The 22,423-nt window shown below is 38.5% G+C and overlaps 1 protein-coding gene across 1 annotated transcript in view; it reads right to left on the reverse strand.

Moving 5' to 3' along the window:
- Nucleotides 1-13,406: 13,406 nt before the first annotated feature.
- The window catches only part of SLC7A11 (solute carrier family 7 member 11), a 74,937-nt gene continuing 65,920 nt past the window's right edge, over nucleotides 13,407-22,423 (reverse strand). The window contains exons 10-12 of the mRNA XM_034772586.1: nucleotides 20,564-20,713; nucleotides 18,546-18,723; nucleotides 13,407-13,937 (exon numbers count right to left, since the gene is read on the reverse strand). Of these exons, the coding sequence (XP_034628477.1) occupies nucleotides 13,870-13,937; nucleotides 18,546-18,723; nucleotides 20,564-20,713 (396 nt within the window). The 3' untranslated portion in view covers nucleotides 13,407-13,869. The remainder of the gene's footprint in view (nucleotides 13,938-18,545; nucleotides 18,724-20,563; nucleotides 20,714-22,423) is intronic.

The following is a 22,423-nucleotide window of genomic DNA, read 5'->3' on the forward strand; positions in this document are numbered from 1 at the left end:
CCCTTATTACATTACCTGAACAGTTCAGTCCTTGATTTCATCCATTTTAATTTCAACTGTGAAATGAAATAAAGAAATGAGGTGTTAGCAGATGGTTGTCACACAGTATTTGCTTATGTTGAAAAATATGATAAATATTGTACATACAGCATACAAATCTTATTGCACTGTACTACACTGGAAAAAAATGTAGATAAATAGGTATATTACTAGGGACCTACCAAATTCACGGCCATGAAAATCACATCACGACAGTGAAATCTGGTCTTTTGTATCCTTTTTATCCTATACTAAACAGATTTAACAGGGGTCACCAGCGTTTCTCAAATTGGGGGTCCTGACCCAAAAGGGAGTTGCGGGGGGTGTCACAAGGTTATTGGGGGTGGGCTGCAGTATTGCCACCCTTACTTCTGCGCTGCCTTCAGAGCTGGCTTAGAAGTAAGAACACAAAAGCAGCGCAGAAGTAAGAGCAGCAATACCTTACCATGCTACCCTTACTTCTCCATGGCTGACTTCAGACCTGGGTGGCCAGAGAGTGGCGGCTGTTAACTGAGGGCCCAGTTCTGCAGGCAACAGCGCTGAAGTAAGGATGGCAATACCATACCATGCCATCCTTACTTCTGCGCTGCTGCTAGCGGTGGCTGTGCCTTCAGAACTGGGCTCCTGACCAGCAGCCACTGCTCTCCAACTGCCCAGCTCTGAAGGCAGCACTGCCGCCAGCAGCAATGCAGAATGAAGGAGGGCATGGTATGGTATTGCCACCCTTACTTCGGTGCTGCTGAAGTTAGGGTGGCAATACAGCAAACCCCCTCTCCAATAACCTTGCAACAGCGCCCCTCCAACTCATTTCAGATTTAAATAGCAGAAATCATGAAATTTACAATTTTAAAATCCTATGACTGTGAAATTGACCAAAATGGACTGTGAATTTGGTAGGGTTCTAAGGGCCAAATTTTCAAATGGGCCTCAGAATTTGTGTACATGCATCCACAGCTATATATATGAAATAGAGTTTGGATTTCTGCATCCAGTAGTTAGGCTCACAATTACCTGATATGCACATTTACTTTTTGTGTGTGCTCCATTTGTATGAGTAAAACTCATGTGCACATTTATGTGGCTTGAAAATTTGGCCCTAACTATTCACACAAAAACCCATGCATTTTGGACCTTTACTCCTTTTTAATTTGCTCTGCCATCTTGAGTCAGGTTGCACCAAGTTCAGAATCCCAGGCCTACATTTTGTGCATGATTTAGTATATTTAGTAAATTCACCAGAAGCTGGTACAGTTCATTTTTGGTAGAGATGAACAGGTGCAAACAATACCCCATCACCAACTGGTGTTTGTAGTATCTCCCAAAATTATTCACAGCCAGTGTGAACCTTCCTATGCTGTAATGTCATTGCTGGACGTTTCACTTAAAATTAAACAAAATCATTTAGTGGAACTAAGCATAAAGTTGTTTATTTTAATAATTTTTATTAAATATTACTGAAGAGGTAAAATGCAGGTTTACCTGCAGGCCTTTGAACATGTACTCACCTCTGTTTTGGCTCTTTATTAGTATTTCCCTTTTATTAAAATTATCGATACAAAAGGTTGTTGGGCCATTATTGCTTGATAATTTAAGATTATAACAAGCATCCTTATTTCTGGCCACAGCTATATTTTTTCTGCAAAAACAATGGCATATTCAGTGTGGCAAAACTGGCTTAACACTGATATTTCAGTGAAAATGATCCAACAAACAGCCAATTGGATTACAAAGTCAAACCACACAGCTGGATGGAAGATGTGAGCAAATCAATTCGTTCTGCAGTGCAATATTGTGAACCTTGAATTCCTCTTCTAAGGGATGAAAGTATCACAAGCCACTGATGGCCAAGAAGTACCCTTTTCTAGGGGCATCTCATTATTAACACTATACAGAAAAAGGAAAGGCATTTATTTTTATGATCCTTCTAGTCATGTATGAGAAAATTGGGGCCCATCTTATTTTGCCTCATTTACTTTGGGGAATAGGGGATATTTAAAAAGGTATTGAGAGAAAGATTGAAGGCGGCTATCAGTGCTTTATTGTGCATTATTCTATAATGTCGTTGTTAAAAGCACTTAAGTGTTTGTCTGGATTATAAATTATTGGCAATAAATCTATTGGGGCAGGATTTTTCTAGTACACACCAGTTGCATTATGGCACTGCCAACTGGGTTTATGTCAGCTTTGTGTTGCTGGAGTGGGGCACAGAGCTTTCCAGTGATTCTGGCCTAATGCATTTTCCCCATTTTTTCTTTTTTTAAGTGGCTGGTGGGTATATGATTTCTGCTTGTCTCTTCCTGTATATCAGGGATGGAAACTTGGACAGTTCATCAACAATGCCCCCATTCAAGCTTTGACTTAGAAATATTATTAAAATAATGAAACCAGCACATTAAAGTATTCTTTATTGTTTTTTTATTAAACTTCCAACACAGAAATGGATTTCTACATAACTAGCTTTAAACAAATATTCAAAACCACATATACAGTACAAGAGGAGCCAACTAAAAGCATTACAGATCGAGTATAAATACATTTCAAATTACATTACATAACAAAACGTGTGAGAGATCATATTGCACCAATCTGTCATCTATACGTTGGCACGTACATAACAGTTTCCAATATGAGCACATCTTCCAAATGAGCCACAGTATTACAGTTACACAGCCACCCATACACAAACACAGGCACGAAGCCTGACACCATAGTTCCTATTCCACCCTCTGTTCAGGGCAGTTGCTTAGCTGCAGAACCTATTATTTCAAGTATTGAAGTTTGGTGCAGGCATCATTGTCAGGAGCCCACCAGCAACACAGCAAAACCTAATTATTGGAACAGCATTGATAAGATATTTACCCACCTAGAAAAGTATCTCTAAATAACAGGTAGAAGGAGTGCTGTGCTTCCACCTCACTATGTACCCAGTGGGTAATGCCATTCCCTTTCTAAAAGTAGTGACATAGGTGAACATGGGCAATGGGCATTTTATCACCCACATGTCCACTTTAGATAAAGCTTTATATTTCCCATCTACTGGATTGCTCTAAACATTATTTTAGATTTTGGGGAAAAACTTGAACACTGTTTTTGTTTAAAATATGGGTTAAGGAATTTAAATGGGTTCAGGTAGATTCATTGTAAGATGTAATAATTATCATGAGATACAATCTAAAGCACTTCAGAGTTCACATATTGCCATATAAATATGGCAACACTACATGCTATTTTCTAAGCTACCCTGCTTTTCATCATCTGGAATGCCTTTGCGTGATCTGAAGCAGAAGCCAAGCTGTATGAGGTTTGCAGTCAAATCCAGCCTTGTCAGAAAGGTAAGATAAATCATCTCTGCCAAGCTGACAGTACAGGAACTGATTTATCCTGCCTTTTTCTGATTCATATTTATTATAAAATCCCAGGTAGCTAGACGTTAGCATCAGTAAAAACTGCTGCCGTTTTGTTCATTGGTGTGCTGTTGTATGTAGAACAAACATCATATCTCATGGCATTTAATGATTTATTTTTATATATCTGGCACATAAATTAGCTAACAGAGCTATGAAATATGAACAGCAGCAAGGTAATTTATGAATATGGAGTTTCACTATGTAGTATGTCACCTAAAAATATAGCGAGACCTCCCTAGAAACATCTTTCCCTGCCCCAAGCAGCCTATAGTCAGAACACCTGAAAGATTCAATGCCCCCAGTTTCAAAAAATTCTAAACCTTTCCCCTTAAAAATGAAGGGAAAATTTCTCCAGTGCAGTCCATGATATTTGAAAACATGCCGGAGTCAATGCACCAAACCCTACATTTCCACATGCAAATACTTAGCTAGGTCTAAATGCAAGGCTGAGCCCGCAAATTGGATGTTATGCACACAACTACCCATTTTGTATGTGCAAATATAATACTATCCATGCCTAGATGAAGAAGCTCATTTTAAAAACGTGACCATAACTACAGTTTTAGTATTTACTAATTTCCTAACGCACTTTTAGAAATCAGTGTGTGTAAGTGGCAAAAACGTGGCTGGGGTCTATACTTGTTCTTGTATCTTTCATAAATGAAATGGGTTAGCATTGGCAATGAATTAGAAATGTAGCAACACATGCAAGATACTCTTCAGAGGCTTGGTAGTGGAAGTCTTAATAGCCTCTGTTTGCAATATCTGGGGAAAAATTGCTATGGAAGTTCTTGAAATCATGTAGTTATGTGAAAGTCAGGAATATTTTAGTTTGGAAAAAAACACTATTTCATCTGGTATCTGGTATCTGCTGGAAAATGTTTAAACAATATAGGAGGTAGGTGCACAGTTTAAACTAAATGCAGATCTCATAAAATGTTCACTTGCAGTAGAGCCACTAAAAGGAGATGTTTTCCCTGGTTACATACTTGTAATCTTCAAGTGAAGTCAGGGTGCAACTTTAGAATGTAGGAGAAAGAAACAGAACAGCACAGGATGTAAACAATGTAGCCTGATGCAAAGGCTCAATTTGAAAGAAGCACATAGCAGTTTTCCAATAAAACAGCTGCTGAGATTCTAACAGCAAGCCTGTAAATGAGTAAATAATGCCCATGACATTCAACAAAATTCATTGCTTCTACCTGGCTTTGCTCTAAAGATTGCAGTGTTTGCCCCTAATAAAATGTTCCCATATTTACAGGAGTGGGAAAATTCTGATTAAAATGTTTGCTTCATATTCAATGAATATCACACCCATAAAAACTGTACATATTTTTCTTACAACAGCTGTATCAGGTATAAAATAAGAGAAACATACAAAAATCCACAGTCTAAAGAACCTCAGTTTGTCTGTGTCAATCTGGCACCTTTTGTAAGCACTATGCTCACCTTAAATCCAAGATCTTTTTTGACACTTTTATAACCATTAAATGTGCAGAGATTGAGAAAGAGCAAGTTCGCTTCAAGACTTATTCACTCATCCATATAGTTCTCAGTCTACTGTGCTATTCATATGCATTGATTAGTATCCCTAGAAGTCAGCTGGATACCACAATTAGGCAAGCAAAGCTTGCTACTAGTAAATTATACAATGTACTTTAGATCCAATTACACAGTAATGACTGAGTCGCAGATAGTTACTGGCAGCTAAAACTGCCTCAAATGGCTTTCCCTGAGGCAAAGCCAATGGCATCAGAAAAAAATAAAAATTGTCCCAGAACATTTAAACCCATACTTCCCATCCCTGAGGTCGTAATACTCAAATCAATAATTTGATGGAAAAAAGTTCATCACACAAATCTTTATAGCACTTTTAAAATGCAATTATAATTGTTAGTTTTAAAAACCAACTGCATCTTAGAACTCAGGAATCTAATCCATTTTAATAGAGTTCACTGTGGGCTCAGAAATGTGTTATGGGTATTGTTACTTCAGGCTCATTTACTCTACATACCCTCCAGATGTGTTCATTCTAAATGGTGAAACAGGGTTCTAGAACTAGCGGTGCGGTAGCTCCCCCTGCCTTGAAGTAGTTTCCATCATATAAAGGGTTTATAGTTTTGTTCAATGGCTTTCAGCACCCCCACTCTAAAAATTGTTCCAACACCACTGTAGTGAGATCCTGGCTACATTAAGCAATGCGCTTGGGGGGGCGGGAAGGTTTTTTTTTCCTACTTCAAAGATCTAGCTGAATTCTTGGGAGTGGGAAAAGCTATGAAGAAACACCTGCCCACTGGAAAATTTTGTAGCTCTCCATGTGAGAGAGAGAATGCACAAGAAGAATGTGTTATAGGGACAGAGCACTGGCCCTAACTACTGATATTTTTGTAGCAACTTTAGATCCTCAGACTGAAAATATTAAAGGCCAGTTTTTGAACATAATATTGTCAACATTCTTGTCATAAAGTTTTTAAAGCTAATTGAAACTCCCTGCTCTTTTGCAATACAAGCCTTTATTGAGAACTATATTTAGCTGTTTGGGACATTTAAAAGAACCAAACCCCCGCCCCACACACACACCTCATTGTGCTTGAAGGAAAAAATAACTTAAAATATTTTAGTTAAATTTCCTTTAAATAAAAAACAAGACCAAAAAAATGTAAACAGGAAGTGGCAAGTCAACTGCAGTTATACTTTCCTGGAGTTCCTTGCCAAAAAAGAAACATACAAGCAAAATCCAGTCCTGGACTAGCAAAGTTTGGTAACAAGACTGTCTATTAGACAATGCGAAAATTTATAATCAAAGTCAGCATGCTAATATATTGCACTTCAACAAAAATTAGGTGAACAGAAAAATCAAGTATGATCCAATGTCTACAGAGGAACCCTAACTCCCAACCACAAAGCATAAAGTCAAATGACATCATTATTAATGTCGTTCAGCTCCATGACATAATTGTCATGCCTAGGGTGACCAGACAGCAAACGTGAAAAATCAGGACAGGGGGTGGGGGATAATAGGCGCCTATATAAAAAAAAAGAACCAAAAATCATGATTGTCCCTATAAAATCGGGACATCTAGTCACCCTAGTCATGCCAGACATGACAGCTAAGATATCCTGTGCCAAAAGATTTCCCAACATTTGAAAGAAAAAAAATCAGAGTCCTGAACGAAAGTCAGAAATGCAAATGTCAGTTCATTAAGTCTTATCTAAACATCAGTAACAAGGTATTTAAGGCAAGGCCAACCATTACCAAGACACTATCACTACAAAAAGCTGAGTGAGACAACAGAGGGAAGTCTTCCAATAAACATATAAAGCAGAAGTGACCTTTCATGCTGTGTGGAGCAGCCTTCATATCTAGGCATCTCTATACCAAATCTTGCCATCATCTTACAGTGAACCCAACAGTCCTAACATATCAACCCTGCTTTAGCCACCAGAAATGCATGAACAGAAAGCCAGACCACAAATTACTGGGCTCAGTTCTTCCATAGTCTGTGAAAACAAGCACAGCTTACATACGGCAAACAATGGGCACACTCATAGGTGACAACCCATATTCCATATAGTACATTTCCATATAATACACACCAAAGATGGTGCAAAGGTCATCTGCACCAACCACATGCCTACTGGCAATTCTGCAGTGGAGTCTAAGTTCAGTAAGATGCTAACAGCATATAAGGGAGTGCTCTGGCCTAAGAGTGATCAGTCCAAGTGGCAATGGAAGGTATTATATAAAATAAACAAAATCAATAATTGATATACCATATGGGATTACACCTATGCTGTGTCCATCTCCCCTGGGGGAAAGATAAGCTTCTTTTGAGACTGTCTAAAATAGACCTGACAGTCCCCTCAGCACTAGTTGATATTGGAGAATGCTGTGGGGTTTGCTAATATGTCTTTTCCATTATCCTAGACCACTATTTGTCCACATCAGTGCTAGAGTTACTTCTGCTTGTCGCTTAGCACCACTTCCTGTCTCTGTTTCTTCCTTGGGAGCCAAGCCTGCCTTATGGCAATTGGGATGGCACACCAGGACTGTGTGGCTATTGGATAATCTACCTGTAGCTCACAGGACATACTGCTCTTGGCAGCCTGCACATTGGGGTTATATTTAAATGCCTGCTGCAGCCCATGAGCTAGCATGTGAGCAGGTTATGTTCCATGGCCCTGTATGTGCCTATTTCAATGTTGTTTGATGCTGACACTGTTATAGACACAAAAATTGCTTCAGCATGAAAGACTTTGCTTCAGTCTCAGTTCACTTACACTTGCCAGTTACTAATGTGTACACTCTGCTAGTCATTGAACACCATGTATACTTCACTGCCTGCTCTTGGCATCTTACTGGCTGAAGAATCATGGCTGTGTATTACAAGCTTACTAGCCATAAACTGGCCTGTCTACATTGGAATTACACTCATTCTATGCGATAGCTGCAGAAGTGACCCCACTGCGTTTAGTAGCACCAGAGTAAATTCATTAGCCTGATTTTACTTGCTCTTATTCTGTTTCATTAATGCTTTAATGGAAGCTGATTCCTCCAGTGCCCAGCTCTAGCTCTTAGCTAGCTGTCCTACCCACTTCTAAGCACAGGAACTGAACAAGATCAAATGTCTTATACCTACCTCTTAAGTCCATTCCAACCCTATATAATACTCAAATCAGTAAGTAAAGATCATTGGATACAATGTTTGACATGGACATTTCACAAACCATGACATCTGTTAGCTGGAATGTCTGCTTCATAAATACATAATGCCTGTTTTCTTTGTATTCTTATTGACCAAAGCTAGACTAGATCCCAATAAAACGGCTGTGTTTGCATTGGAAATTATGAAGTCATAAGATAATATGCAAAGTCCCTTTCATCTCATTGCATGATATGAAAATTAACTACCCATCATACTAACATAAATAACTTAAAATCTTTCCCCTTAAAAAATAATACTAGAAACTTCATGGTTAAAATTAGGGATGATCTGCACTTGGAATTAAGAACAAACAAGCACATACAACCACCTAAAAGAGCTATATTTCTTTGCCTCTTTCTGAAATTAAAAGAAATCAGAAGTTTTTTTAAAAGGTGTGGAGTTGGAGGGGGAGGGAATCACTTTTAAAAACATATTTTTCCTTTGCTAAATTCAAAACTCCAATTTTTTTCAAAATGCTAAATTTCAACAAAATTTTTAAAATGTGAACTTTGTCCATAGTTGGTGACCAAAAAAAAAAAAAAGAAACCAGGAGAAAGTTTTCAGGAAAAGTTCATCTATGTTTGTGTCCATTACAAAATAAAACAAAAGAAATTTCATTGAAGTTACAAAATTCAAAAAATGTTACTGGTTCCAGTTAAAATAAACTTATGCCACATTTTGTATACAAAAATATGTATAGACTAGTTATAGCCCTCAAGATTAAATATATCTTATGATGTGTATGGCCAAAATGGAGTTTATAATGGAAATGCTTTCAAATCCTTTATTGTACTGTCTATAATTATTTGGTGCCTTGTTTTGAAGTTATTTCTCAGGCACAACTCCTGCTAATAGCAGCTGGGCCCTTGTCAAATCATATATATCAGATAATTGTAAATGGGTTTTGGGACTAGGTATTAGTAAAAGATATTACTTGATCTGCACAAATCAAAGTAAAATATTTGAAAATCTCTGTGCATAAAGTAAATTATTTCTATGTATTTACAAAAATATAGCATAGACGTTTTCATTTTTCTAAAAGCAGCAAAGAGTCCTGTGGCACCTTATAGACTAACAGACATATTGGAGCATGAGCTTTTGTGGGTGAATACCCACTTGCATCCAACAAAGTGGGTATTCACCCATGAAAGCTCATGCTCCAATACGTCTGTTAGTCTATAAGGTGCCACAGGACTCTTTGCTGCTTTTACAGATCCAGACTAACACGGCTACCCCTCTGATACTTCATTTTCTAGTAGCATCATTGTTAGTATTTAAAGTTTGTTCATTAAATATAATTTGAATACATGAATTATGAAAATATATACACATATACCGTATATACTACAGGTCTGTCTCCTCTTACGCTGGGGTTACGTTCCGCAGCCAGCGCCTAAAGCAAAAATCACGTATAGTCAAAATTACATTGAGTGTAATAGCGGGCGGAATCGCCCGCACTACAGAAACAGTATTTAAATTGTTATTTTTCTCTTTTTGTTTTTGTTTGTTTTTTTGTTTGTTTGTTTTTGCCGACTGCGTAAAGCTGAAATCGCACATGTTAAATGCGCCTAAGATGCGACAGACCTGTATATGCTTTTGGAACTGCACATATACATAAGCTATGTTGCAGTCAATATTTTGGTTGCATAAGAAGTGTTAGGTATTTAGAAAATATATAGAAATAGGATTTTACATTTATTTCAGAAAAATGCTACAATGTTGCATGTTTACACATATAAAATGTATCTTAGCATCTTGTCAACATTTATAACATTCACAGTCCTGTAGCAGCAATATTTAGATGTGAATGAGGGATTCCATATACACACGCAAACTGATTTTAAAAATTTGGAAAGAATCTGTTTTTTCATTTAAAATACAGACTCACTATTTTCTGTAAAACTAGCTAATAAAAACCAGATCTTTCCTAAACCTCTTCTCTCTATGCTATATTAGAAGTTATAACTACTCATAGATGGTGGTAGTAGCTACATAATCTCTTTAGGAATTTATATGGCCCTTATCTTAGAATTTTAGCACCGGTCACATACATTGCTATACTCAGACTGTAAGTTGTTTGGGGTAGGCACCATCTTATAGTTGTGTGTTTGAACAATGCTTAGTACAATGAGACCCTGATCCTTGACTGGGGACTTTTGGCACCACATTATCCGGAGGCAATGCAGCAATAAATAACATGCAGATATTCATAATTGACATTAACCTCCACATACTTCCTCTCCTGGTTAATGCACTCTAAGTGATCATAAAAATGTAGGGCTGAAAGCTACCTCAAGAGGTCATCTAATCCAGACTCCTGCACTGAGGTAGTATCACAGAGCAGATTAAGATTTTGCAGCTGTTAGTCACAGCTTGAAATATAAGGTGATTCTTCATTGCCTGCATCCATGTAATCATTTACTGTGCAAAGCAAGTGTAAAGCACTGCTGTTCTGATCTGGTAGTGATTTATACAGACTTTGCATCAGTGTAAACAATAACACACGGTGCTCAGGCCCTGATGGCCTATTCTAGAAGGGTGAGATTCTCACACCCTGTCCAGCTCCTGCATCCTGCGTGAAGGAACAGCATAAAAGGGGCTCTACAAGCCCTGGATCTGAACAGGGGAGAATATCCCCAGTGCATGAATTTAGTAAGACAGCCTCAGGCTGTTATATGAGAGCCCCTTCACAAGGTCCTGACAGACGGCGGGAGGCTAGGGATGGGAGGGGCATGTCAGGGGTTAACCTGCAGCATGCAGCACTGCAGAAATTCTGGAGGACCCTGGTGCCCATAGGCAGCTATGGGCAGGCTGCTGTATCTTAAACATGCCTCCAGGGCCATTTCTGACCCCAGAGGAATAGAGTGGGTGCAAAGGTGGTTTACCATCACCGTGGTCCCCCCTTTCTCTAGGCTGCAAGCTATATGCTGTGCCTCTATGGGATGCAACTCAGTATCTCCCTTGAAGTCTCTACACTGAAAAAATTTTCATTCATTGACTTCAGTGGGAGTTCTGCCTGTATAGGGAATACCAGACAGAGCCTGAAAAGACCAACACTAGAAAGAAAAAAATCCCATCTTCCTAGCAAGAGGTGTTTTGATAGTAGCTGGTTGGTAAAGAGGTTTGAGGGTAAAAAAGGAGGATAAAAGTTTAAGGTTCTGATTCTTATCCACACTAGTAATAGTATGATGCAAATCCTTATCACAATACTAATTCCATTGCTTTAAATGGGTTCAGGATTGGGCCCGAAATGAGAAAAATGACAACATAGGTTTAACATGCTATTTTAGGGGATCTTTCTTGAAGGACTTGAAGATGACATCTTAGAAAAGGTCAAAAGCAGCATTCCAAGAATTTCTTTATATTGTCTACTTCCTATGCTTTGTGCAGTTATACCCATTGCTTCAGGACCCAATACATGTCTTTAGTTCTGACTTTTTGTTACTCAATGGATGTCTGATTAAAATATTTTTGCATTAATATTGTATAGATTCATGGAACTGAATCATTAATTAGAATCATAAGCACCTGTGTGCCATTTTAAAAATCATTATGCTATTTCACAAGTTATTTTTCTTCTTTTAAATATACAATTGCAGTAAATTAAATTATTTCTCTTAGGACAAAGTAACTGCTTGTGTGAAACTAATGCTACTGAAAAGTGACAGTTGAAACAGGCTCTCTTAACACTTCTAAATTTCAATCTCTGTAACAAGAAAATGAAAATAATACGATAGTAAATTTAAAGGGACCTGGTCAACTTAAAAATTCACCTGAAAATATTTGTCAATTGTAGTTTCAAACAATACTTAAGGTTATTATAACAAAGAGATCAGAGGAAAAATATTGTCCTTTCTATTTTCTTTGTTCGTTTGACTGCACTTAGAGAAACAGTAACACTAACTGCACACAATCTAGTCATTACTGCATCTTCCCTGTTTATGTGGGTCTTTCACACAAACACAGGAGAAAAAAACTGCACACAAAAACAGGAAAATGTGATTGTAAAACCACAAAAATTAGCAGGAGACCTCAGAAGCATGAGCAGTGAACAGACTTTAAATCTCTTCTTTTTTAAAATGGATTACTTCAGATTGACAGCATCCCTTTAACTGCAGAAGTTTCGACAGTTCTAGTGTTTCCTTCAATATTTATAAATTAAAAGATTTATGTCTGTTTCATGAAGGTTTTGAAGAAATAATTTATCTTCTAATAGGCAACAGTTTTTAAAGTAGTCGTTAAATATTTAATTACGTTTTTTTTCTAACATATTAACAGTAACATCTTATCCTAAGGCTGGAGTAGTCTTTGAAATATAGACTTTCTTGAGCATTTAAAATATTTCAGTGTTCACCTATTGTGCAAAGTATTAACAGGAAAGGGCAAGCTAAGTCACAACTGAGCCACACCTTAACCCAAATCACAAACTGAAAAAAAACAAAACACCACAATGTTTTGATTCTGAACCAAGTGTTGCCTTCAATTTTTGCAACCCAATTTCCTCCCTAATTTCTAGTTTCAGTTGAAATTGGGAACCAGGAAGTAGATTTTGTAGGAGAACATCATTTGCTGAGATTTCAAGGCATAAGAACTCAGTATGTGTTTAAGAAAACATCCCACAGTTTGTGTACATATCCAGTTCAACATTCCAAACCTTCTCTAATTCATCTTTCATTTATTATGCTTATTCCAGAACAGCTGTCCTTCCTTGGACAAAATTCCCATTGATTTCATAACTGGTGGTACTTCCAATCACATCTGTTAACCAACTATTATTGACTTTAATGGGAGCTTTGCCTAAACGAGGACTGCATTTTCCTAGACTACAAATATCTATATATGTTCAGTGGTTGAATTTTAAATGTCTCGACTGATTTGAAAGCATTCACTGGACTGAGAGATTTCTTATACATATACCGTAGAATACTGGCAGAACCAGTGATAACTTTCAGACTGGTCGAAACTTTTCAAATGCACCAAATTATGCCTCAAACCTAAAATTTGCCTCCCCTTTAGCAGAAAATCAATATTAAATATCAGAATCTATTTTCAATTACTCTATTGAAAAAAATGCAGGAAATTTAGCAATCCTACTAGACCACCACAGAAGTGGGTGAAGTCACCCTGTTTGTATGTGGGGAACTGATGTGATGCTTCAGTTGAGACAAGAAGAAGTAAGATATGGGTGAAGAATGGAGGGAGAGAGAGAACAATGTTTACCCAAACTTTTAGCTAAGGAGCTTTACCTTGCCCTTCTCTTCAGTGAAGGCTAGGTTCTTCATGAGCAGGGTGCAGGATACACTGTTCACAGTATATTTGATTACAAAACCATTTCTGGAACAAATGTTCATTGACAATGCAGTAAAATCCCCAATTTGAAGAACCTAAGATTTGCTACAAAATGAGATTTTTCATTTTTTTCTACTTGTCCCCACTGTCCCAGAGAGATGAGATGGTCTGTGGCTTCTGTTATTTTACAGCACAGAGCAGATGTACTTTCGACATACCAACTCCTTGTACAAAAGTTTGAGAATGTAAAAAAAAAAAAAAAAAAAAATACAGCTCTAGTAACCAATTATTTTTCAGGCTTCATTTTAACTGTGACTTGCTCTTGTAATTCTCTGAACTTCCACGGAGGGGAAAAAACCTCCCCACCCCAATGACCCAAGCTGAAATGGGACACTCAGGCAACACCTGCTTCTTTAGGAGGTAAGTGATCACGATTTCAAGCCATCATCCGTGGGGACAACTTCCAGGATGATTTGCAATGTTTCAGTTACCCTGTCTGCAAAGAGAAAATTAAAGAAACTGGAGATATGTGGGACGCAATCAAGGAAGATTTTCCTAGAAGAGCTGTTCAACTCACCAATGATATGTGTTCATAAGTATTTAGATGTAACAGTCATAGCATCATAAAATGTCTCATTTAAAGAGCCCTACAACTGTGTTCCCTTTCTAACCACATTTTGCTCAGCTCTGTGCCAAAAAGGGACAATTACTAGGTATAGAAGGATTCTTATTTGTTGGAGAGACTTCTATTTAGACATTATCTCTAGAGAGTTAATTCTCTACACAGTTGTTCAGCTCAAAACAAACAAACAATGTTAATGTTGCAATAAAGGCCCAAATATGCTGAATGAGGCACCCATATTCTGTGTCAGAATCCGCTTGATCAAAATAAACTGTATTAAATATGTGCATGTAATGCCTCTGTACTGGTTTAAACATGTTGCAAGTTAGAAACACTTTCATATTCTTCTTTGTGACCTTTGCTATTATTAAAGAGAAGAGTCAGGGATTAGCGGGATTTGTCCTTTGAGTGGTTTGCCTGTTTACACTGTTGATTCATATGTGGGCACCAATCATATAAATATTGAATACCTTCTTCTTCAAAGTTCATCTTAAACTAAAAGGCATCCTTGCCACTCGAGGGCCTGATTCTCCACTGCCCAGCACCTTGTGTAGTCATTTACACCAGTGGAAAGTGAGGGCAATATGGGGGGTAAAACACTACCATTCTGACTTGTTAGTGTTGTATACTCACCCTGCACTGGTAAATGACACAAGGTGCAAGACAATGTAGAATCTCTGTCTATATGGCTCTTCTTCTCTGCCCTTCTATTTGGGGGGCTGAGGTTAAATACAATATTTAAGGTGAGGAGTTTTTTCTGAAGAAATACTTTGCATTGTAGTCTGGATTATGGAAGTGAGAAACTGCAAGCACTGAAACACCCATGGTACTTGTGTGCTTTAAGCAGCAGTGGCTAGAGATACACCTCTACCTCGATATCACGCTGTCCTCGGGAGCCAAAAAATCTTACCGCGTTATAGGTGAAACCGCGTTATATTGAACTTGCTTTGATCCACCGGAGTGTGCAGCCTCGCCCCCCCGGAGCACTACTTTACCGCGTTATATCCGAATTAGTGTTATACCGGGTCGCGTTATATCGAGGTAGCGGTGTATTGGGCCTGATTCTCATTTACACTAAGACCCTCTTTATACCACTCTCGCACCACAAGTTATATTTGTATCCATTGTAAAGCCCTTTTTATGCTTCCAGGGCAGGTTAAAGACACTCAGCATAAATGAAAGTCAGACTCATTGGCATCTGGACCTCCTTCATAGGAGCTCAGAGTTGTTATCTATAACCACAGGGTAAAGGCTGGGAATGGAAAAGAAACCTCTCAGTAAAAGCAGTGATTTACTGGACATGTAGACGACAGGACAAGGGACCTGCTGCTGCTCTCTAGCATAAAGTGGAGATGAATTCTTGTGGAGCCCAGCCTCATTAACTCAACAAGGAGAGCGGCACTGAACATATCATGCTACACCTTGAATGGGCAAGTGGCACCCTCTGATGTCTGGAAATAGCAGTTAAAGAAATGGATGGATTTTATATGTACAGCATATCTCTACCCTGATATGGGCTCAGCCCTCAACATTCAGAGCCATTGCTGAATTTTAAACTCCTCAAAGGTTGGGGGATGCTCAGCCCATTATAAAGAGACAGGGCACTGGTAAACATGGATCCAAATTTAGGGCTGTGTAACAAACATCCCCAAATTCATGTGTTTTGGCTCAGGTCCACCTCTGACCTCTGTCACATTCTTTTCATTATTGATCTACTTTTGTAGGGTGCCCCTTTTCTTGGATCTTTGGTTTCAGGTTAATTCTGTAAAAGGTGAGAAAACAGCCAGGTGCAAATACGATTTGCCCAAGCACAATGGGTAAAACTATGTCTCACAGGTGTCTAATACTAGTGAAATATTAACTGCCTGGTGCAAGATTAAAAGCCATTTGGGAGTGAGAGAGAGAGAGGGTGAACTCGAACATCTCTCTGGCTACCTGCATTGGCCGGGCATATTAACTTCACAGTAAGTGAAGTTATTTTTATGAAATATGGTAACTTGATAAGTAAGATGAATGCTCATGTTGCAGTCTCTGTGGGAGATCAGCTAAATGCATTATTCAGATCTCAGAGAAGCATCCTAAATAGACTTATCCTGAAATAGTACATGTGAAAAATGCTCTTTGGTCTCTACAGTGCAGCAGTATCAACTCCTGCAAAGTAATATAATTTTTAAAAAATGACTCCAGGGATATTTCTCACTGCCTACTCTGAAACAAAGCTGTTTATTCAATGAGTGGGTTATCACCTCCTCCCCACCTCAAAACTGTCAGCATCAGTTTTCCCTAACTACTATTGTTACTCTAGGAATAACACAGGGAAACTGAACAAGCTGTTTCCCCCATATTGACAGGTGTCTGCTGCTTTCCCCTCTGAGCCAGCACTGTGTGTCTGTATGTGTTACACAGGCATCTGACTTGATTTCCTGCATGAGGATCCGGTGTTCTCCAAAGGGCTAGAAGAATCAGCCACACTGTCACAGCTAGTAGAAAAGGCTAAATGTATATCCAATCTCCCTTAAAGAGAATATTTTCCTTTCACCTGAGTAATGTAGTTCAACACTGGCATCCTGTGGCCACAGAGTTTCAAGTAACTATGTTGCAAATCCTCAGAGCTTCTCACCAGAAAATGCAAACAAATATTGTTGGTATATTAAGAAAATATGTTCTAGTTCCAAAACGTCAAGCCAGAGACATCATAAACTAATGTGGACATCTCCTACTCAGAATAGGGCTGGTTAATTGCTGCTGGGAGGCACAAACTCGCCTGGCATTAGCAGAAGTACATGCTGCATGCACACAAGGCTCTTCTGCTACTTTATTAGGACAAGCTCATTTTAAAGGTCCAGTAAAGCCCAGTGGTGTGGAGCTGGGGAGAGCCCTTGATTTTTTTATTTTAATAAACTGTAGTGGGAAAGCCAACTTCTATTGAAATCTCTAGCTTTCACAAAGTGTCTGCAGCATAAGGCAAACTTTTCACCCAGTTTTGTTTAACAAATTACCCACCATTTCTCAAATCTCTTAGGAGATCTTGCCTATATTTCTGTCTGCACTGTCTCATGACATAACTACACAAAAAAGGGCTGAGTAACAAAAATAAAAAGAAGTGGGACAGCTTTTGTTTTTAATTAACTGTACTGTTTTTTCTCTCTAATCAAAAGAACTTCAGACAGCTCTTCTCTAACACATCAGTAGTTTCACAAGTTTTTGAAAAAAATTCCATAAATAGTATATAAACAATTTTCATCAATTAAATTCAGATGTAAAAAAAAATTACAGCTAATTTACTTCAGGAAAATATGTTGGAAGTCATTCACAGAAAAGATGTAAACAACCATTATGACAATATGTCAAATATAGAGCATTTTATCTCATAACTTTGCTTTTTAATAGCCATTAAGAATCACATCACCATCTAGGATCCATTTTAATGAAGGATTTGATTCCAGCATGCCTTATTTGAAACAAAGTCCTTCGGCAGCCCATAGGTGTTTGGTTTGAGTAGCAAGTGCAGAATCAGGCCTACGTTCAGGACAATGTTTTAGTTGTCAGAAGCTGTTGTCCTCTCAAGGAAACATTTAATCTATTAGAACAGGCAAATGACTGTAGGAAGAAGGTCAGTAACTTAACTGGGATCAGATACCTGTGTAGCGGGTGCACAGGGGTTCAGTAATCTGAAATGTCTTGTTTAAAAAATGCTTGCTGTCTGATTGGTTTAAAGAATGAGTTTGCTGCAGACATGGCCATTTAATTAGCTGGAGTTTAGTTTAACTCATGGAATAATGGTTACAGCATTTGAGTGAAAAGCAAGTGGCTCTGCTGTCCCTGGAACAAAGTGGTGACAAGAATTAAAAGGACTTTCCAGTTTGGGGATTATCACCATGTGTCTGACCCTTTAAGGGGAGTTGGGTCTCAGCCCGATCTGTGACATGCTTAACTTGCCACCCCAGGGGAAAATAGGTTACATGACTCAATCAGGCCTCTGGAATAGATAAGGGAGAAGTCAGATGCCAGAGGGGAGATGGAAAGAGAAGGGAGGCCTCCAGAAAAGAAGCAAATCTTGGGAGTTGCTGCTTATTAGAGGGACTAAGAGGGAGAAACGGGAAAGAGCTTGGGAAAAGCTGAAAGCTGAAGTGTGTCAAGTTGTATGAGTTATTAAAATTGGACCAGACCCTAAGAAAGAAGGGGCTGGGCACAGTTTGAAATTGGCAAGACGACTCTGGCTTTGTGTTTATGTTTGTATTTGTATAGCCTGGAAGGGGCGGCATTATTGTTAATTACTTAGCTGCAGGGCCAAATCACTGCAGCAGCTAAACTGGGCTGTGGAGTTTTTGAGAAGTATTAACAAGGGGGAACTGGGGCACGGTGATGAGGGCCACCCCATGCTATGAGAGAGTGTTTTGAAAATGGAAACGCCATTACAGGGATTGACTGAGAAGTTCAGAGAGAGAGAGAGGGAAGAGTCCCACATTAATGTGGACTTACCTAAGAGCCTTCTGAACCATCTTGGCTTCTTGTCCCATATGATAAAGAGGTAGTAGGCGGGGACACCAGTCAGGGTTATTGCAAAGCCTATTCCTGTATTGACAGGATCAGAGTAAAGTGACAGTGCAACCATGAAGAGGCAGGTGAAGGAAAACAAAGCTGGAATAAATAGCGGCACCTGAAACACAGGCCAAAAAAAAAAAAAAAAAAAAAAAAAGTTATTACTTTCCACTGACCTTGGTTATTGAATGACACTGGTATTTAATGTTCCATGAAATGTAAATTGGATAAAACACAGCAGCACACTATGGTTCTGCAGAAATACTGGTGTTTTGGAACATGCCTTTGAAATGTGAGTAACTAAAGAATATAAATTAAATACAGTGTTATGCAGTAAGTTCTACAGCAGTCTCTTAATTACACACTAAAACACCACAATACTTTACATCCTTTAAAATGTAAGGGTTGTAAATATGCTAGATTACAAAAGTCCTTTCTCTAGTCCTCTATTAGACGAGCAGCACTAACTATAGTAAAGATTTCCTCTTTGATAATTACCTATTACACTCTATTTTAAAATAAAGCAAAGCGCTCAAGTCACCAGCTGCCTTTTAAAATCACTAAGTACATACTGATATCCATCCTAAGGTACAAATCAAAATGTGGCTGGAGGAGCACAAGTTAATTGTCATTTGACCACAGATAAAATATATCTGATAGCATTAGGTAACTGACAGGTACTGAAGAAGTATTGTGCTTCTGACAGCATGACTGATTATCTTATCAGTGTCATTCTGAAAACAGAAAAAATAGCAATTAATTCTCTCAACTTTTGAGGGTGATGCTGTAAACTGTCTTTTCACCTCTTTGAAGGAGGTGCCTGATGGTGCTGCTAACTAGATAACTGGTGTAATGGAAAATTCTCAAGAAATGATCCTCTTGCCTTTAGACATTACCAATTCTCTATTGTACCCTGTCAAAGTGTTGTAAAAAAGAAATCACAGAGAAATGTGGTAAGCTGCTGCCCTTCATTTATATGCCTAAAAGAATGCAACAAAGCAAATTATTTTCTAAGTTAAGTTTCTTCCCCATATTTAAATATGGATAGATTTTTGCTACTCTTACTCATGCTAAGTACTATCTTGCTATACAAGTAACCTCACTGGGAATATTCACATAGTAAGGTACTACTTAACATAAATAAGGGTGGCAGAATCAAGGCCGAATAATTACTAGGACAGATTTTGAGCAATTTTTCTGGGTGCAACTTAGTGCTCAAAAATAACTGTGCCTGAAATTGTGAGCACAAATATCAGTCATTTAATATCTAATGACCTGTTTGTACCTGAAATTGGTGATTAATGCCAAATAAGGCTCTGCAGAGAGATTAGGAAAATAAAAATAAAAAAATACCCCCTTGATATCTAACTACCAGTTTTTGTTCCTGACATTAATTCTGGTTGCAAAAATGCAGATGACGTTGTTTGGGCCTGCAAAACAGAGGCCAGATTGAGGCCCAGCTGCAATGCCCCCCAAATACTGACAGTTTGAAAGATACACAGTTGTGTACAATTAGGAGGCATCTTCACATAGATTACAGGTTAGATTACAGACCAGTCAGAACCTACTAGCTTACTTCCTCAAATGGTGTGAGTGTTAGCAAAATTGATCAAACACCTTCACTTTCACACATGAACCTAAATATATATATACACAACTGCTTCTCCCCAAATGCCATCAACAGTAAACAAGAAAGACTTCTCCTTCTCTGGAGAGAAACGTGGTTAGATAAATATTTTTGCTCTTCATCAGAGATCTTGTAGAGAAACAAGCTGGGAATTCTAAAGTTAAACATTTAAACTACAGTAAAAGAATCAGTTCTGTTAACATCGGTTGCCTGCAAGCAGTTAACATTTTACTCCAGAACATCTGTTCCCTTATCATCAGGCTGTGGACTAGGGGAGGGTTAAGTACAGGGATAGAGACTTATGTAAAAACAGTCAGATTGCTGAAGTTACCTTGAAAGGACGAGGCATATCGGGACGTTTATATCTGAGATAAATCAGCCCAATAACTACCAGTCCAATAAAAAGCCACCTGGCAAAACTGAGGAAGTTCAGGAGGCTGTACAGATCCCCAGTGAAGAGCATTATCATTGTTAGAGGGTGCTGCAAAAGAAATTCAGAGCATAAGAGAGACTTAATGCACCAACTTGTTTTATTTATATCATCATCATGTATTTATAGTATGACTTTCGTCCCATAACCAATCACAAATTACACACATACTGCACCTCTGAAATGCAACCACCTCTGGAGTGGAGAACAGCAGCTAATTGTCACACAGAAGGATGTACACAGCAGGGGAAGGGGAAATTTCGGTTAACGCCAGGACAAACCCCTACCCTTATGAGAAGTGCCCTGAGATCTTTAATGTCTACATAGAGCACACAGGAACTCAGGTTATGTATAAACTAGACTTTTGCACTTTGGCAGTCAATTAAACTTGCAGTTCCTAACATATTTGTAAAGACTAGTGTGGAAACTCCACACACATTTGTTCTGGACTACAAACTTTTTTTTTTTTAAATCAGAGGGATCAGCCTAGGTTAAAGAATAAACATTTATAGCCTGGATCAAATGGCTGGGGATTGTCCACACTCGCTTTTACAAGCATGTTAAGTATCACAATAACGTAAGGTAAAAATGTCTAGTGAAAACCAGCTCTCAGTTTTTATGGTCTAATTCAAAAGGCACAGCCAATTTGTACTTTTTGGAATGAAGGGCTAGGTCAACCTTGCTATAGGCTATGTGTTCACTGCCAAACAAAAAAAAGTGAAAAATCCTAGTGGAGACGGGCTGTGTAGTTTTTACTGAGATGTAGCGAGGCAAGGTCAACCCTGGGTGGGAGGTGGGGGCATGCAAAGCTGGCCTTGCCTAGCTAAATTGTGATAAAAATTACCTTGTCTCCACTAGGATTTTACAGTGAGATAATTAACTTGTGTTAGTTTTTTCCACTGAAAAACAAAACAACACTCATAGACTTTTGGCAATAAAGACTTATCTGGGATTTGTACAGGGAGTGTAAATATTTCAAACACGGGGCTTACCCCACTGAGCACCCCCTTTGACTTCCAGTCCATTATGATTTCCACAGTGCCCCAAATGTGCTAGTTTGTTACAAATAAAAGATACAGGATAAAATCCTCACCCCATTGAAATCAATGGGAATTTGGCCTTTGACTTCAACGGGGCCAGGATTTCACCCATAGAGCCTGCCCCCTTAAAATCTAACTTTAAGCATGATGCTGCAATGCAGGGCATCCAATGGTGGAGGAGAGAAATAGGGGTAAGACACAAAAAAGGCTACAAATAGGATCACATGGTTACTTAGGCTTGTTATATGCACATTTAGCCAGAAATAATCAGGCATATAATAAGCAATATCTTCCTTTCTTCACTTTGTGTTCTGAGCGTTGAGCATTGAATGTGCTCACTTTCCTCCTCTCCCACAAACAAGCTCAGCCCTCTGCATAACACACAACAGGAAAATGCAGAGACGCTAAGGGTCAGGGCAGAAAATATCTTCGTAACAACTGCACTTATATCTAAGATGGCATGAACAATAGGAAAGACTGCATAAAAGCCATCTTCATATAGAAGCATGCTGCTTCTAGACAGAAAAGTAGTGTGTGTAACTGCTACTAGCGCAATAAAAGTGAACTCAGGAAAGCTGCACTGGTGCCATGTGCTAAACAGAAATGTAAGTCACAAAAGATTCAATAAAATATAAAGCAAAACAAATGGAATATTGAAGGGTAAAACAAATACATTAAAACATTCTGCTCTCCCCCCCCCCCCCATTAGGGAATCCAATTT

The sequence above is a fragment of the Trachemys scripta genome, chromosome 5 (genome assembly GCF_013100865.1).
Source record: "Trachemys scripta elegans isolate TJP31775 chromosome 5, CAS_Tse_1.0, whole genome shotgun sequence".
In the NCBI taxonomy this organism is placed as follows: domain Eukaryota; kingdom Metazoa; phylum Chordata; order Testudines; family Emydidae; genus Trachemys; species Trachemys scripta.